Here is a 19,003-nt window from a genome sequence, read left to right as displayed (position 1 = left end):
CGTGATGAGGTAGAAGGCTGAAAAATCATCGCCTCATGAATTCAACAGCAAAATTCCCACTGATTTATTTCTTTGAGTTTAAATCCCCATTCTTTAATTTGTGCCAACATCACTTCAGAGTTCTTTTTTGCCCTCTGAAATGTTTTCTCTCTCATGTTGGTTTTTTTTTAAGATTTAAACTCTTGCAACACAGAATCTTAAAAATAATTATTACAAACTAACAAGGAAATAAATTCCTACATTTATGTAGTTCTTTTAGCTGAGAAAATTAAAATCTAAGAAAACTATCATAAGACTAGATGTTTAAATTAAATTGGGTTAAGCTGTTGAGGAATTATTTTCAAGTATGTATAATGCTACCTACCACCCTCTTCTTGAAATAAAGCATTTTGTATATATATCAACTGAATTCTTTAGAGGATTAAGCAGATTTAGATAACGATGCAGTACAAATGATCATTCATGGTCCTCTGGATTAGGAATAAAGGGTAGAATTGCAGAATTCCTTCACTGCTAACAAAATGTCTACTGTTAAATTCCCATGGAAAGCTAGAGCTCCAAACAGCTGTGTTATATTTTTAATGTATTTGTCTGGATTGAATTGTCTGTCTTCAAATACATTCAGTCTGTACAATATACATGAATTACAACAACATTGTCAAGATGTATGGGAGGAGGACAGATCAGAAATGTAAGGAATAGGCATCTCCAAATATGGTCATAATTATTCCATAAATTACTATACGACATGTCAACAGCACTATGAATAGTATTGACTTTCATTCCTGAGTTACAAAAATGTTATACGTTATCTGAATTATTTATTTGAAAGAAGCAGCAAATAAAATGTCAGGGAACTGTTTGAAGTATAAATATCTTAGGTGCATGAAATACAAACTGTTCTGAATCTCAAACTTTTTACATTTTTAATCAACCAATTATGGAACACATTGTGGATGCTGAAGTACGGAAGAAATGTACCATGTGGACTGTAGAACTCTGGAAAGCTATTGAAATCTGGCCTTTAGGATAAAAGGTCAAAATTTATAAGTTCCAGATGGAATAATACTCTGAAAGCTGAAATCCCCAGGTGTAGAAGATAGAACACTAGTGCTAGTGTTCAAAGAATACCAAGAATGCGGATTTTAGAAGAATAACGTAGCAAAAAAAAAGGAACAATGATAGTTTAAAGAGTCACCATATTACATATTAGATGTATATTTCATGCCATCTTATGGATTGCAAACAAATACTTAATCTGATGAGTATCTTATCTTTTCTCTCTTACTGGTGATGAAAAAATTACTAGTATTTTTATTTAAAAATCTTATCTGTTTATTTGGAGACAAAGTGAACAACATGAACAGTGTCGGGTACCTCTCACTGGAATCAGAGGAAAATCATGTAGGCCTATTCACTACTTCTGGACTATGAAATCAGCTTGTCTGGTATTAGCAAGCTGAAGTATAATAGTATATAAAGGGGGCAACACATGTTGGCTGCAGAATTTCTAGTAGGGCAAGTAAGACTTAATCTGTGGCTGAATTTCAATAGTTCCTATTTTAGGCAGAAATACATTTTTGAAGAGTAATTGTCTTCAGGTTAAAAGTGATCATCTGAATGTAAGCATCTCGGTTATATTTAACAGCATTTTGTGGCTTTCAGTCCCAAAATCGTAACAGTCCGGAGGTCTGAATGAAGCTGTGAAACTAAACAGGGTGATGATGATGTTTTCAGACTCTTGAACCCTTCAGAAAATTGAATTATTCAAAAGAAAAAATCCAGCTATACAATTTGTATTTCTTGTTTAAAAACAAAAACAATTCTCATTAGGAAGTATACATTGCCAATAGTGCAGTAATCTATTCCAACGTTTCCATCTGTGCTAAAAATTTTTTCGTACAGAAGTGCTAACTTAAGTAAGTTTTGCAGTGTGATAACATTGCTGGTTTATGTCTTTGTGATGTTCTAGTTATTGAAAATATGCAGAAAACTGTTGTTGTTGGCCAGTGGACATTTTATCCCCCTCAGTCAGTGGGACAGTGGACCATTCACATGCCACATTTTAACATTCAGCTTTCTCTAGATGTCTATATGGGGGAAAAAATAAAAAAGTGAGGTAATAATTTTACGCTGGGAAAATTGTATTTTTCAAATATCATGTAACTGCCATTTATTTTAATATATATACAAATCTATATACAAATTATTTCATACAATCTCCTGAGAGACCAAACCAAGCTCAGGTTTCCACTTTATTTCATGATGTATACATACCAAGAGATTTTCAGTCCCTGTTCTGACAAGCTTTCAATTTGAATAAGCAAGGAAGACAAATGGAGGAAAAAATGAAATATTAATATCTGCAGTCAGAGATGGAGAACTGTGCTAGAGAAAAAGTATTGGGCTGCCAGGGGCTCCAAGAAGGAGGAGATCTGAGTGTAGGATCTGTGATTGTGCAGCACTGGCATGTGAGCACTCGCCTTCTTCCATGCCTCCTGAGGTTTGATGGGATATTTTCTTAAACCAAATCTGGTTTGCAATCCTGACTACGGCAACCACAGTTTTTCTTGTTTAGACCAGAATAACTATCCTTCATTTATTTTGGAACTTGAAACTCTTGTTCAAGTCTCTTCCCCGCAAAGGAAATGCCAAAAGGAAAAAAAAAAAAAAAAAAAAAAAAAAAAGCTTTAATAACATATGGGTAACCGCAAGACTAAAGCTAGAGCAATTTTAAATGAAACTTGATCTAATCAAAGAAAAGCTGCATATTCCAACTAGTTTATTCACTCTTTTCAAAATAAAACTACAACATTACAATGACATAAAATGACATCTTCCTGTTTTCCACAAACAGGAGTACAAGGGACTTTGTTAAATGATTTGATTACAAGTAGACCATTTACTTTAGGTGTACATATAGTAAATGTAGCCAGGAATCCCACTGCAGTCTGCTTGCTATCTTTAAGGTAGTTCTAGGCACCCCGCCTAGCCTCTCATGGGAGGCATGCACAGAAGCCATATGGTAGCAAGCACACATGGAAGTGGCAGTAGAGCAGGCAGGCTCCCAGGCACTCCATGCATTTCCAGACAAAAAAACTCTTGAACAGCACTGAAGTTTGTGACTCTGGATTAATATATTTCTGCTTGTGTCTAATTCAAGCATCTTAGCCTTTTTTGGCCTGCAAGCATGAGAATTTTTCCTCATGATCATCTCACGAATACATAAAATGAATTCCCCATGCAAATATTTATATGTCTTAAACAAAGTTATTTAATTAAAGGGACAGCTTTACATACTTGTTAGTAACTGTAGACTACTCCTGGTTTGGAAAACAAAATGAATATTATTTTATTTGAATTTGCCAGGATACGTTGAAGCACAGGCTGCATGCGCCTGGGACTGAATGCAGCTGTAGTATATATGCTTGGACTACTCAGGGATCATCTGAACGAAAGCAGTAATCTCTATCAGGTGGTAGATTAAAAACATGTCTTTGTATTTTTGCTATAGGATTTTGTTGCAAAATAGCTAACGTATACTGCTAGGCCGCATGCCATGTAAATGATGTATAGCTTATGAGCTGCTCCCTTGCTCAATGGCAAACTTGTGTCTTAAGAAATCAGGCAGAATATGCAGTGGTTTGCTTGAGAAAGTTTTACAGTGTGCCTTTTGCTGCTGAGCAGTAACAAATTTACCCATCTGAAATATCTTTATATGGGGATTGGTAAAGGGCAGTTTTCCTTCCCATAGTGCTTACTAACATGGAACACAATTTATACTCAGAAAAAAATCCCTGCTTAGAATGTTTTCTTTCTGATAAGTAACCAATTTGGACACTTTAAATCAAATCAAGAAATGCATTTGCTCCTTTTCATGTAAAAAAATCTTATTTTCATTTACTTCTCCCATGTGTACATAGATGATAAAGTCAAGGTAGATGTTGTCCATGCAGCATTTTATTCTTTTGCATCCGTTTTCAGTATTTATGCATAATGTTTTCTATATCTTTTCTAAATTCTGGAAGAATGAATGAGGAAAATCATGAGATTATTTCCCTTGTCTCTTAAATGCAAATTGAGCGAACCAACCTAGTCAGCTATAAAAGCAGTTGATCAGAAGTGATATTCTCCTTTTAGTAACATGTTTTAGATTCTTTCATTTCCCAAAATAACTTCCTTACAGACATTTCCCATCATAATTTTTGAATATAACCTAAAAGCCAGCTATTTGAAGTGACTGATCTAAAAAGCTCACAGTCCACAAATCTTTATTACTAACTGCACACTTATAATCTGCCTTGTAACCTTTACTTCCTGTTCCAGCCCCAACCTAAAAACCCTCCTCCAAAAAGAGGAGTCATCTGCCATGCAAATCCTTAAAATTTCCAAGTTAGCCTTCCATAAGTTACTATAATTTAGTCAAGGCATTTTTGACCCATAAATTTCACAATGCCCATACAAAACCCAATGTTGTTATGTAGGTAACTTGCAGTTCTGACAGTGAGTAGCCACATATAGTGTACTCTTCTGGAAGAGTATGCAAGATCATCTGAATGTGTGTCAAATTTATTTTTAAATGCTTATTTAAAATTAACTTTTTTAAGCCAGCATTAACTACAAACTCACATTTTTAAAAGGATGATTGAAAAATATCTGGAGTTTAGAAAATTCAAAAATAAATCCCAATTAATTATCCCTATATCTGCTAGGCAAACTAGAAGCACTCTACACTCACTTTCCATTTTTTAATGACTTAAAAAGAAAGATCAAATCCAAACATCACGTGCATGCATCCCCTCCATGTGCCCTTGGCAATCCAGCCAAATATTTTTACAGTGGCTGTATTACCTGCTGCCCTGCTGGAAGCCTGCTTCTAGCAAGCATTTCCTCAGCACAGCTAGCCTCATGAATTTCAGTAGGCTACTCACATATTTTAAACTGTAGAATGTTTAGATCTAGGAATAGTAAGGACTTCAGACTTAAGCTTACTTTTAAACTTAGTATCATTGGAAATATCATTGGACATGCCTAGTGAACCGTGACGTGTCATGTGTTGAGTACTGATGTTTCATTTTATAGCCTGTAATGAGCATGGTTAACTGTACAGAATACAAATGGAAGTTTTAATTCTTAGCTGTAGTGAGAAATTCTTTCATACAAAAGACAAAAAGGTGATGTAAAGTTTATTTTTCTTTATTTCTTAAAGGTTTGATTATACAATGACCTGTACCTAAATAGCTGGGCTGTAAGAAATGGATGACTCACAGGAACACAATTTAGGATGCCCTTGTGTGGGCATAAGTTTATCTGAAAAATCCCACTAAAAAAAAACAACAAAAAGAAGCAACTAGAGGAAGACTGAAGAAATCAAATACCAAATGTTCTGATTTTTAACCTCATTGTTCTGACTAGTCTGTTTCTAATTAAAGCTCTTGGTTTCTTGTGTGATATTTGTATAACTTTGTAACATATTGTTTAGGTATTTTTCAAGGACATTTAAGTCAAATGTCCAAAATTTTATCTTAGATATTTATATCATCAGCATTATGATGCTTATGGACCACTGACTGATGTAGAAGCTACATTGCAAACGCGCTGCCAGAAATTGGTCTCTGCCCCAGACTACAGCACATCAATTTTCACTGATAGTAACAAAGTACTGTCATTTTAAGAAGTACTTTGTTCAACTTTCATTTGTCTTTTACAATTTTTAGGTTTAGATAGCCAGTAGAAGTGATTACATAAACTGTCACTGATTGTGCAGGCCTTGTGCCCAAGCAGGAACCTCTGAAATCAGCAGGGCTGTTCCAAGCATTCACAGATTCATCTGTTAAACTGAGGAGAAAAGGAGATAAATGGCAGTATCTAATACAAAACACCTACACTGGAATTGTTTATTGACCAGGCTATCGCATATGTTGTGCTAGAACCGAAGGGTGTTCCCATAGCCATAAAGGAGCAGCAAATCCCTCACATCTACAGCAAGAATCTGTACAAAACACACAATGAGATGCCTCCAGACTGATTTATTTATTTTTTTATTCTTTTGCATCAGTGCATTTGAGAAATGCCCTCTGCTGCTTATCACCAATACTGCATCATCATATTTTCCTTCATTTTCAGAAATTCGTGCTTGTTAATAAACTACTTCTCTTCATATTTGTGCTATTGTCTGCTATTATCTAAAAGTTTCAGATGCATGCAGATAGTCAATGGCAGCTAGCAGAAAGCTGCCCAAACTATTTGGTGTCAGGAAAGTAACCTATTACCAGGAAACAATTCAAATATTTCTTTGTTGCCCTTGGCAAGCAGGTGCAAGCAGGTGTGTGTCGGTTCAGAAGACAGCTCAGAGGTGTAGTCCTTCTCTCCCATGTGAGATGACATAAACACGGACTCCCTCTTCCATAGGATTCTGAGGTTTTGCACTTACAAAGCCAAATCTGAATTGCAGATCTGCAGGACAACGATGGGTGTTATTACTTCTCTTTCTGTTAGACTGCTGGTTTCTATGTTATCGTGCTATTATGTCAGGTTTGGAGATCCTCAACCTAGCAATGTTTAACTCTGTATGTGTAGCTCTCCTGGCATTAGTTTCTGTGATTACACAGTATGTTACTTCTCAAATTTATAGTTAGTCCACTGGGAAGATTTTCCAAGCTCTTCCTTCCAAGTTAACTCTGAAGTTTCAAAGCCTCTTCCAAAATTCTACTGAACATTCTGGTTTTTGTTGGCTTATAGGTAATGCAACGCTGATCTCATATATATGTATATGTACATATACACATACTCTTCTTTATTGGAAAAAACTGCACACTGAAAGGTAACTGGTACTAGTTCTTACAGCTTTCACCCTTGGCTAAAACCAGACCAGAAAGTGATTATGGTGGCAGATGTCATACAATATAATGCTGTGTTTGGTCACTTTATGATATTACCTATCACAGACAGATAGCTAGATAGCTAGAGCACAAATGGGCTCTGAAGTCAGTCATTCAAGGAGAAATAAAAGGAATGGGTAAGTTGTCCTAGTAGTGCATAAGTCACTTCACTTCATTCTGCTGAGTGGTTCTAGGGACACTGCACTAATTTTGCTCTGGCCATGAACATTAGTCCTATCCTTTTTTGCTTGTTCTGACAATCCTCTGAGACTCATCATGAGAACAATGTATAAATTTTGCTCCTAATTCCTCTGTACACCTTCCATTCCTTAAAATTCCACATAACTTGATGCAACATTTTGCTACCTATCTATCCTGTGGATGAAATTCATTCTGTAGGCTAAAATGTGATACTCGAATAGCATCCATGCATTTGGAATTCCTGGATCACCTCCTAGACAGGAAGATATGTAATTTCTGCTGAACCAGATACTATAAGCAAAGAGCTTTAAATTCTCCTGTAATTGCAGCAAGCATATTTATAATCCATGCAACAACTTCCATACAATCAACTAGATAAGCATCTGAAAAAGAGCAGATGAGATAAACTATCAGCTGCTGTGTTTTTGATTTGACTACACAGAAATGAAAGTAATCTTGCTAGCCACTGCAGACAGTTCCTGCTCCTCTGAGTCTTTCTGCTGTTAACAGAACTTCTAGGGAGGTGCAGCCTGTGTGTGATGTCTCAAAGGTGAGTTCTTTTCTGTAGTAGCTCTTTTCATGCACTAAAAAATGTTTATTTTCTCACACTTCTGCGATACAGTGTAAATGCTCTTGACTCACATACAATAGACTTCTCATAGAAATTGTCCCCATGGATTTGACTAAAAGTGATCCCATACTCATAGTATGAAAAAGTGGTGGCAACGTAGCCCAGGGATGTGCTGTCTGGAAGATTAATCCAAGTCTAATTCCAGACTGCTTGGTGGGTTGTCCATGCTGTACCACCTTGCATTTGGTGGGATGGCATAGCAAATCCCTGGTTAGCTAGGACTGGGTTTGTTGGATCATCTGCAGTGCCACAGAAACAAACCTAATCTGGCCTCTGGAGAGCTAGGAGGGTGCAAAAGAAACTTCACATTAGCTGGCCAGTCCTGGTCTAAGACAAAAGAAATGGCAATCGTACACAGTTAAAATAAGAACACTGACGTGAGCAGCGGAATTGCTGGCTGCTTACAGCCAAAGCTTTGACTGGTGGACGATCAGCTACAATGAAATATAAGGTAAAGCTGAGGGTTTATAGTATTCTTAGCAATTCTACAAGCATTCAATGATCAGGAATAGACAAGGGATATCTTGATTTTAAACCTGAAAAATGTGCTTGTCTCTTTTAAAATTATTTTTTTACTCTTTCCAAAGAAAGATGAGATTTTCCACATGTTCTACAACTTCCTTCAGGCTCTCTGGAAAAAATGCTGTGCCTGAGAAAATACTACTTGGTGTACTTGATTTGCCATTCAGCACAATTCAGCTTCAGCCCTCCTGTATTGACATGTTGAAGTACAGCCTGTAGGGTGGATTTTTTCATGAGCTTCAGGAGTCTGTCCAAATACAGTAATATTATCCAGATAATGCTAGATTCCAAGCTTGTTATTAAGAATTATTAGCATATTTGAAAAGCTCTGAATGTTGATTCTGGGCCATATGGCATATGAACAAAAAAGAAAAGTCCATTACGTGTAAGAAATGCTGTGAACCTCATGCGTTCTGAATGCTTGGTAATACGTGTCCTTTAAATCTGGAGTAGAAAACATAGTCTGCAGAAAACACTGCAGTATCTGTAAATGGCCAACTGTCCATCACGATGGCTTTTTTTGGCTTCCTTAGGTCCATAGAAAAATAAGTACTTCAGTTTGATTTTTGTCACCACGGCTCTGAAATTAATACAGAAAATGCAGTGTCTTCATTAGTATCATTCCGGGCTATTTTTTTAATTATCTTGTGACTCAGCATCTCTCATTCAATTGTAGAAAATATAATTTCCATTGTAATAGCGGCACATTTGATTGAATTTTCATGCTGTGAATAAACCCTTCTGCACATCTGGTATTTCCATGTAATAGTTGATACTATTTCTTTTGTAACAGCTGAAACTGGAATTTGCGTGGCAGAAATGTTTGGTTGTACTGAAGCACTGCAGCCAATATGAATGTGCATATTTATGGCAGTTTACAGATCTCTACTTGGAAGGAGCATTATCGTACACAATAAAGAATTCAGCAATACGTATCAAAAGTCATTTTCACATGCAGGAAACAACAGTGTTGTTCTCCGGGTACCTTCACTAGATATGTCAAATGTCAAACTTCTATAACATTACAGGGAAATGCATTCACTGAGTAATGAAATGCAGAAGCCAGTGTCCAGTATTATTTTGGTAGCCTGTCTACATTATCCTGAGAGAAGAAAAGGTAACTGGACACAAATGCATTCATAATAAATAACCGCTTTGATCCACAGTCAGTACAGTAACATCTGGCACTATAATTTCACATAAACGCTGCTTACGTAGAATTTAACAGTAAATTTCAATCTAACATCTTTCTTCAGTATTTATGTTACTTTTGTCATACATACAAGCACACATGCAATTCCCTGAGGTCATGGCTCTGAGATATGCCCTACATACGCTGAGCTTTTAGCCATAGGTCCAGTGGCTGCAGCTTGGATGCTGTTGACTGCTTCTCACTCTTGATTTTGTGATTGTCAGTTCAGTTAGAGCAACGGTTACAATCTCTTGTAGTGTCAGGTCTAATTCAAGCAATAAATACTATTTATAATCAGTAGGAAATGGTTGTTTTTTTTTTCTTTCTTTTTTTTTTTTTTTTTCCCTGTAAGCTCAATTTGACCTTTTTCTGCTGTGCTTCAAGTCTTAGTTGAACATGACTTTTGACTCCCTCAAAGCAGCAGTGCACTGCTCTCTTGATTTCTTTGGTTTCTAGTATACTAGCAGTGTTTATAAAATTCAGCTACAGTGTCTATTGCAGACTGAATTCTTTCATCACAGTGCCATGGATTCATTTTCTTTTATATCATGAGGGAAAGCATGCAGAATGTAAGCTCTGCTCAGATACATTCTACAGCGTAAGGGATTTTCTTTCTCCAGCAAGGTCAGGCACACTACGTATATGACTTCCAACAATTTGCATTTGAACAACCAAAGGAACTGAGGAGCACCTGGACTTTGTAGGAATGATGCAGATGAATTCAACGGCAGCACAGAAGCTGGTCCCATTTCTGCAGTAGCTGAATAGAAAGGATGGCAATACTGTAACAACTATTCCATGAATCCATAGAAATGCCAGATGAAAGTGTGGTCCTGGTTACAACAGGCAAAAGCACCAAGCAATCAAACCACCAAAAAAACCCTAAGATTTAGAGGGTCCCTAAATTTCTCTTTACTCAAGAAATATCATCCTCTGTCCGATACCAGTCTTGCAAGCCCAAAGCTCTCTTGAGAAATGAGACATTTAGTTCACGTTATGTATATGAAGCAACTGGACCAACAACCAGATCATCACCTAACAGCAAACAGGCAGGAAACTAACAGAGATGTTTATTTTAACCACGTATGATGAGAGTGACGGATCAACCTCCCAATGCTGTTTTAGTTTTGTTCTAGTTTCAACACTGAGAACAATGACAGTATTTCAAAGGCTGCTTTACTGAAGTAGTTAATAACTAAAAAATTAGATGCTAGAGTTGGAAGGGGGGGAGGGGGGGAGGGAATGTGAATGAAGCCTATGTTATAAAGGAATAGGAAATTACTAAAGGCAAGGAAATGCAAAAGGAAGGGGGAAAAAAAAGTAGGGCAGAGACATAAAAGGCAGAAAACAAAGAAACAAAGCACTGACAAAGAAGTTATACTAATAGTGAGCGTTTCCTTTCTAGACGTTACTAAGGTGACAAAAAATACTCAGTAAATAACAAAATAAAGGAATACAGAGATGTTTCTACAACTGAATGATATTAAATCTGTCACAGAAGCAGACTCAGGCCTGAAGCAGTCCAGCTTCAACATTTTTCTCTCTTCTTCTGAGGCAATACCAAATCCTCTGGTCAATTCTGGACAGTCTGGAGTTAAAACTATATCTAGATTGAACCATTTTAATCGAATTTTGTTTCATTAGTTATTTACATTTGAGTGTGAAAATGAGTTACAGAATCTGGGAAGGTTCTGTGAGGATGAACTACCTTCCATGGGTCACATCCAGATGTAACATGAAGACAGGGAGGAAGAATGGGACAAGCTTAAGGTTGGAGCCCCACGCAACATCTGAGCACTCCAAGGGCAATCAGGGCAGCCGCTGCTGCTTCCTCTAGGGCTGCCCTGTCCTTCTCGGGGTGAAATAGCCTTAGTGTTAAGCTTCTTTGGACTGATTTTTGTTTGTCTGTTTTACTAGTGAACTGTGCATTCGTGCAAAACTATAGTTTCACCACTATGGATGCCAACAGTCCAGCATTGCTGCTGGGGAGGGATGAAGGATGGCACGGGGACAAACCAAATGAACACACAAAGCCTAAAGAATCCGAAATTCATTTCAGTCTAAGTAAAAAACGTCAAAACGTTTCAACACTATTCCCCCAATACTTTAGCAGCCGGGGAGGAGGGGAGGAGATAGGGGAGAAGCCCCCACCGTAATATCCTGTAACTCAGGAAGGTGTGTTAAACCCACAGCTTTCCATGTAGTGGGCATCTTAATCCTAAATCATCCAATAAAGAAGAACATCCTTCAGGCTTTTACCAACCCGGCTTTCACCAACTCCTTTGTTTATCCTGCACCAGAACGGAGCTTTTCTCCCTGCTCTCACAGGATCCCCGCTGCCACGGGCTCCTCCTGAACCCACACCTCCTCGGCGGGGGGCTCCCGCTGCTTAATTTCGACGCAGCCGGAGGAACCGGGAGGACGCAGGCGGGAGCCCCGCAGCCTCCCGCAGCCCCGGGGCAGCCGCCCGCCCGCTCGGAGCTCCCGACCCCAAGCAGTGAGTAGGCGTCGGTGAGGAGATCGCGGAGCGGGGGAGGGCTGGCTCACAGCTTTTCGGCAGAGCCGGGAGCGTCGCGAATGGGGCCGGGCGCCCTGAGGCGCCCCGCGGGACGGCAGGGAAGGGGGCTGCGAGCAGAGCCGCGACGCCGGGCGCGGGATGGCGCCAACGGGCACCGAGCGACCGACCCCGGCGACCCCGCCCCGGCAGCGCCCTTCGCGTCCCAGGGGAGCCGCCCCGTCCGCCCGCCCGCCCGCCCTCCGCGCGGCACTACGGGAGTTGTAGTGCGGCCCCCCTCCCCGCCGCCCCCAGCCCAGGGGGGAGAGAGGCGCCTCGGCCGCTCTCGCGAGGCTTTGGCGGCGGGCGCGCTCTTGCTCTCGGGCGGCCTCCTCGCGAGGGCGGCCGCCGGCGGCGGGGGGACGTTTAGTGCGGGCGCCATTCCCCCCGCGTGACGTCGTAGTGCATTGTTGTGAGCGGAGCGGAGCATCCCTCAAGCTGTCAGCTGTGCCGCCGCGGCGGGGAGCCGAGCCGGCCCGGCCCCCTCCTCCCCCGCCTCCGCCTCCGCCTCCCGCCCCTCCCGCCCCGGGGGCTCCGGCGCTCGGTGTCAACGTATCATTGTCCGTGCGGAACCCCTCCGGGCCCCCCCCACACACACTCCACCTCAGCTCCCCCTCCCGGTCCGCCCTCCCCCCGCCCCCGCCCCCCACCGAACCACCTCAATGAGATGCAAACATGAAAGACAAGAGGAAGAAGAAGGACCGCACCTGGGCCGAGGCTGCCCGCCTGGTAGGTGCCGCGTAGCATTGTGTGTGTATGTGTGTGTGTGTGTGTGTATGTGTGTGTGCGCGCCGCCCGCGTCCCGCCGCCGCCGCTTTGTTGGCGGCCGTTGGGGCGTGGGGAGGGAGCGAGAGAGGGCGGCAGTGCGTGTGTGACGGAGGAAGTGTGCAACGGAGTGTGTGTGTGTGTGAGTGTATGAGTGTGTGAGGGAGGGAGTGCGCGAAGGTGTTAGGAAGTGGGCGAAGGAGTGTGTTGTGAGGCTGTGTGTGAGTGTGCGAAGGAGTGTGAGTGTGTAAATGAGGGAGTGAGGGTGTGTGCGAGGGAGTGTGTAACGGAGCGTGTGCGCGGGAGGGAGCGCGCGAAGGTGTGAGGGTGTGTGTGAGCGTGCGAAGCTGAGTGTGAGTGTGCAAAAGTGTGTGAGCGTGGAAAGGAGGGAGAGCACGAGTGAGTGAGAAGGACGGGGAGTGTCTGAAGGCGAGGCGGGGAGTGTTCGGCCGTGGGAGTGTGAATGGGGGTGCGAAGGCTCGAGGGAGGCATTGCCCGTAAGGAGGCGGAGGGCAGTGGGTGCCGGGCTGTGTGAGTCCGAGCCCGCCCGACCCTCTGCTCCCCTCCCGTCCCCGTGTGGAGTGGAGAAATAGCCGCGTCCGTTCGGCGGTGTACGTGTGAGGAAATGCCTATTCTTTTCTTCTTTTGCGTGTGCGTGTATGTGTAAATATCCAGGGATTGTTTTTTTGTCTCTCTGAGTTCGTGCATCAGATATCCCGAGCAAAATCCCTCGGTTTCATTACAGAGAAAAGTGAAATAGCTGCGAATTGCCTCTTCATCCTGTTAGCGTGAGCAGGAGGGCAGGGGTGAGGGGCAAGGACATCAGAGAGAACTCTCATCCTGATTGCCCTCCTCCCTCTCTACTTTCTCAACTGAGCGGGGAAATATCCAGGGCAATCAAACCCACGGGCGCTCTGGAGACCTGCTCTGTTCCCACTTCATTAAGAAACTGTCTCCTCTTACCTACTGTATCCATTTCCACGATTCTCTGTTACTGTTTCTCTAAGTGTAACAGAATACACTGTTGATGTTGTTTTTCAGTTTCCGAGCGTGTGTGGGTTCTCTCCGTTCTAGGAATCTCGCAACAGTATATGCACGATACAGCATGTGTGCTCGTACGTGTTTCTGTGTGTGTCTTCTGCAAACTTGCGTCTGGCTGAGCTTCACTTCAGTGCTTAGAAAGATGACAAAGCAGGGAAGGCACATTATACATGCTTATATTGCTTTATTTCTTTCTGTTTAAATTTGTAATTTAATTTTATTGTTTTTTCGTATCCGTGTCAACTTTGCGTTTTTACCCACCTTTGATATAATTGCCTAAAAGTAACACCTCTGGTAATGGTGCATCTGTTGTTGGTAATGGGTATTGATGTCATATTTCTATTAGTTACACTCCACGAGACATTCCTTGTCAAAATGTTTTCCCCCTTGTATGAATTCCTATGTCGGAAGTTGTGCCTTCCTCTCCTATATAAACAATTATGAGGTATGAGACAGACACAACCTATAGATGTCTCTGTAAACTGTCCATAGGTGTTCTCATGTGCTTGGTCAGTGCTAAACTCTGCTGTGGTTCATTCCGTGTTCCACAACATTTTCTACTATCTCAGCTTTAGCATAGATGTTATAATATAGGTAATAGGTAATAGTCTTGCGCGGGTTGGAAGGGACCTTAGAGATTATTGAGTCCAACCCCCGGGATTCGAGCCTCTGTGTAGCAGAGCGGCACTTCTACCACTTGCACCACAGGGGGATTCGAACACCAGGGTCACCTTTAACTAGTTTCTCACAATTGTGATGAAAGTTTAGCTGCAGTAAGACACCGTTTACTAAAGTAGCGGTGGCAGCGGGTGTTGCTGTAGCGCATGTTTTTTGTTCAAGCTTTAAACAGGCGGCTTGCATTCGAAAGTCTGTCAGTTCCACCAAATGCTTTTCGAACTTTGAAGTGGTGGCTGCAGCCGCTACTGTAAGCTGTCTTTTGTTTGACAAATGTACAGAAAGGAATTTTAATGTGTATTTATTAAAATTGCTGTTCCCATGTGGGCCAGTATGCGGAAAAGTTTAAGAGCCTCTGGGGAACAAAGGCTGAGCCTGCGCTGAGGAGGAGGACTTAAGGCTCTCTTCTACTTTTGTGCTGTCTTATCACCTCACACTCTCCCTAGAAGGGTCATGATTTGCTAAAATCCAGTAAAAATGATACTTTGCTGTGTGTAAGTGGTGGAGGTGGAGGTAGCAGAACTAGGGGAAATGGATCCAAGTTGAAGGAGGGAAGATTTAGGTTGGATGTTAGGGGGAAGTTCTTTACTCGGAGAGTGGTTAGGCCCTGGAACAGGCTGCCCAGGGAGGTTGTGGATGCCCCGTCCTTGGAGGTGTTCAAGACTGGGTTGGATGGGGCCCTGGGCAACCGGATCTAGTAAAGGTGTATGTTTGGTGGCCCTGCCAGGCAGGGGGGTTGGAACTACATGATCCTTGAGGTCCCTTCCAACCCGGGTTGTTCTGCGATTCTGTGATCTGTGAGATGCGTGAGATCCTCTGTGTGCTTTTGTCTGGACTCCTGGGGCTTGCTGAGGTATGGAAAACTTGTCCCAAGTCTGTTATGTGAGCAGTGTGTGGCACTGCTCAGACTGGCGGCCGTCCTGCGCGGAGCTTTGGCAATACAGTGACGTGCCTCTGCAAATCGCAATAAAAGATTGAAGCTAAAATTGCCACTCCTTACAGTGTTTTATGTTAGGACCCTGATGGTTCATTATGACTTCGTTTTCTTGGGATGCATCAATAATGTATTACTGCAAGGTTTGATTAAATCAATTTCTTTCCAACAGCAAGTAAACAATGAAGTGATTGATACCTACTCACGAAAAACGGCTCATGAGTCGCCTAGATCGATATGATGTAAAATCGTGTAGTACTGAATTATTTTTAGAAACAAGAGATTGAATTAATACACAGAAAATGTGTGGGAATTTATGTGTTATATTTTCTACAGAAACCCTTAACATTACTCCAGTATTGAGCTTTCAAAACCAAGTGCTCAAACGTATAAAAGGAGAAAGGTAACCCTGCTAGTGTTGCTTTTTCATTCTGTTGTGCGTCTCCATCTATTACAGTCTGGACTTAAAATGATATACTTGCATGATAGATTTCCTAGTACTTCAGGTTCATTCACAAAATTTTTCATTTTATGTTCTTTGTTTAATGTGAAGTGCCGTGCTTCATTTCCTTTAACTCTTTCCAAATCTATGCTAAAATATATTTTTCTTCTCCGTGTCAGGCACCCACATGTCGCTATTGTTAGCAATGTCCAGTAGCTTCCCAAATGCAAATGCTTCTGTGGCATCCCTATAAAGTGAAGTATTTCAACTTCTGCTTAAGCCGTGCGGAGTCGAGGCATGGAAAGATTAAGTACCTTACTCGAAGCTGCATGGGAGATATGGGGGAGAGGCAGTTATCATACCAACAGTGTCTTTGTAGTAGTCCTGCTTCTTAGTCATAAAATCATCTTCCTTCTGTGGCTACACTTTTGCTTCATTCACTCTCTATTACTATTTCTCTCACAGTAATTATGAAAGAAATGGATATGGTCATGTCTCTATTCAATCTATATTGAAACTCATAATTCACCATGTAATAGTTGTCATGGATAAAAAGGAGTACAAAAACTGGACTCGAGCCTGAAATCATTACACAGCTCTCCATTTCCCACATTCACAATGAAAGAAAGAGAAGTGCTTCAGAAAAATATATTACGTGACAGTCTTAAAATACATTGTAATGTGTAAGCCTAAGTGGTGAGGCTCCACACTGACAGGCGGTGTTGCATTTCTATTTCTTCTATTTGATTAAAAGCTCTTTGAAAACTCAAGTTTCTGCAATGCGGGGCTTTTTCACAACACTTGATTTTTTAGAACTGAAGAAGCAGAGGACTCCCATTATATTCAGCTCTTGTTGTAAATACCGTGTTTGTGATATAAGCAGTAAAACAGGGGCCGTTGGAATGCACTGTATTGGAACTTGCATTTTGTGGAAGAAGCCTCCTGCAGAGAGCTGAACCTTGCTGTGTGACACTCACTTGGCTTTTTTTTCTTCTCATGCAAGTCTGCTTATCTTAGGGCAAGCATAACCCAGCTTACAAGCATTCCTGAGAAATGAACGCATGTGTGCAGGATCAGTGGAATGGTGGCATACCACTAACAGTTCGTGTTACAGAACCCGTTTTGTACTACATGCATTTTGATGGACAAAATTGCAACCTGTCTTTGCAACCTGCCCAAGGGCAAACCTTTGTTGTAGACCCGGTGCGCCAACTCTCAGATACTTGTGGAAGACTCAGCAATGCTTGTTCACAACGTAGGCATCATCTCGTCTCCATTTATTTATTTGGGTAGTTGGTTAGTTAGTTTAGTTGCTTTTGTGTCAGATAGACTAAGATGATAGTGTGCCCCAGTGGCGCAGTGGTAGGAATGCCGCTTTGCAACACCGGGGCCTGGGTTCAAATCCCCCCTGTGGCGCAAGTGGTAGAAGTGCCGCTCTGCTACACAGAGGCTCGAATCCCGGGGATTGGACTCGATGATCTCTAAGGTCCCTTCCAACCCGCATGAGACTATGATACTATGATGTTGCACTTGAGATCAAGACCGAAAGAAAACTTTTAAAGAGAGGAAGGCATCCTTCCTCTGTCTTGCTGTTGATCCCCGTGTGATTAAGCTGTTGTTATTTTCTAGTCATACATGGAACTCATAAAAAATGAATGGCACCAAGCACTTGACTAGTTCAAGCAATTTGAAATTATTTCAGTTGGAAAAACTTCTATCTCTTTAATTTTAGCCGTTCTTAAGCTCACAGGAACTCTCGTGCTGTTCTGAAAGACTTCAGATACTGATTTGTCTCTCAACAGTTTAACGCCATAAGATACAGTGCAAGAAATATCATAATGAAAATTGCTGAGTACAAAGTGTGTCCAAGGATACTGTGCAGCAATAACCCGACCTGTATCATTGGTTATGACTGCTGGAGGTAGCTTGATATTGTGATCTAGAAAAGCAGGAGCCTGAACAAAGTGAGTTCAGGCTGCCCGCCTCATGAATGCAGAACTCAATGTGTGTTTGAAGTGGAGGATGTCTATGAAGAGTGATAGTAACATTTTGTGATAGTGTTCAAAAATGATTTGTTTTATGCACAGCTTGTCCTTATTACTGTTTTCTTGTCTTTCCTATACGTGGTGTTTTGAAACACTACAGTTAAGGTACCACTGTTTAACAGTAAAGCAGAAGAAGATCTGAAGAATGAGAACTGTAGCATTTGTTGGGTTATTCGTGTCTTGCTTCATTTCTTCTCCAAGGTTTTTGCTCTCTTTTCTCTATTTTTATTTATTCTTTTTCCTGAATGAAAGGTTTTCTTACATTACTTGAGCTTGTCTGTACTTTATTGGTGCTATAGAGTGCTCTTGTGGTTCAGCTGATGTGTGAATTTTGGGTGAGTAATATTCATGCCTTAGTTCTTGAATTTCTTGTACTAGTCTCCTGACTGGATCCAGCTTTTAATTAACAGCTGTTCCGTTGTTGGCATAAACTTTAAGGAAATTATGCTAATTAATTAAGAAATGGATGCTGGGAAAAAACAAAACAAAAACACAAAAGCATGAAAAAACAGCAAAAACTCACTGGAATTGTTAGCTTATATGTTACTGTTTAATGTGACTATCTGCCCAAATGCTGATTGAGCTTCGTCTGCTCTGCTAAGATAGCGGAGTTGAAATAGATCGTATAATGGTATGGAACTATTTTAGCATTATGTCTTCATATTTGAAGACCACAACTGAAACAACAAAAAAAAAAAAAGGTCTGTGTAGCTCGACTATTGATGATAATCCCTTTGACTTTTATCTTAAGACTTCATTTTTGTTACTATAAATACATTTTAAAGCATTGAGAAAGGAGCTTCATGTATCTCTAAAAATAGGAGATTTGACATGACTTTGTTTTACAGCATTAAGGATTTCTTTGTTGTTGGCTTAACACAGACTTACTATTATTTTCTGTATTTGTTCTGATTTAATTCTTTTTCAGACATGCAGAAACATTGTAACTTGGGAAGTTTTGATGGTCTTTGCCTTTGATCCCCAATCAATGTGTTTTTTGAAGAGCTATATTTTATTTTGGTTTGCTCCAGGGTTTTATTCGGTTAGTTTTATTCAAAGTAATTTTTGCATTTGTTAGACAAGGTTGAATCTGCATCTATTTCTTTCTGAGGTTGTGGTT

At 41.0% G+C, this 19,003-nt stretch overlaps 2 protein-coding genes across 6 annotated transcripts in view; one reads left to right on the top strand and one right to left on the bottom strand.

Annotated features, from left to right (window-relative positions):
* Positions 1 to 13,172, bottom strand: part of CCDC178 (coiled-coil domain containing 178) — a 173,117-nt gene extending 159,945 nt beyond the window's left edge. Inside the window, exon 1 of one of the 4 annotated variants that reach the window (XM_085537414.1) lies at positions 12,689 to 13,172. The gene's annotated coding sequence lies outside the window, so the exon portion shown is untranslated. The remainder of the gene's footprint in view (positions 1 to 12,688) is intronic. The other 3 variants (XM_085537415.1, XM_085537412.1, XM_085537413.1) reach the window with 3 other exon arrangements.
* Positions 12,638 to 19,003, top strand: part of ASXL3 (ASXL transcriptional regulator 3) — a 131,508-nt gene continuing 125,142 nt past the window's right edge. For both annotated transcript variants that reach the window (XM_085537410.1, XM_085537411.1), the window contains exon 1: positions 12,638 to 12,710. In XM_085537410.1, coding sequence (XP_085393536.1) covers positions 12,657 to 12,710 — 54 coding nt within the window. In that variant the 5' untranslated portion in view covers positions 12,638 to 12,656. The remainder of the gene's footprint in view (positions 12,711 to 19,003) is intronic.

Source organism: Coturnix japonica, chromosome 2, assembly GCF_054131305.1.
Source record: "Coturnix japonica strain WE chromosome 2, WE-NBRP24, whole genome shotgun sequence".
Taxonomy (NCBI): Eukaryota; Metazoa; Chordata; class Aves; order Galliformes; family Phasianidae; genus Coturnix; species Coturnix japonica.
Note: the sequence above shows the minus strand (reverse complement) of the source record. Positions and strands in the feature narration are given on the sequence as shown.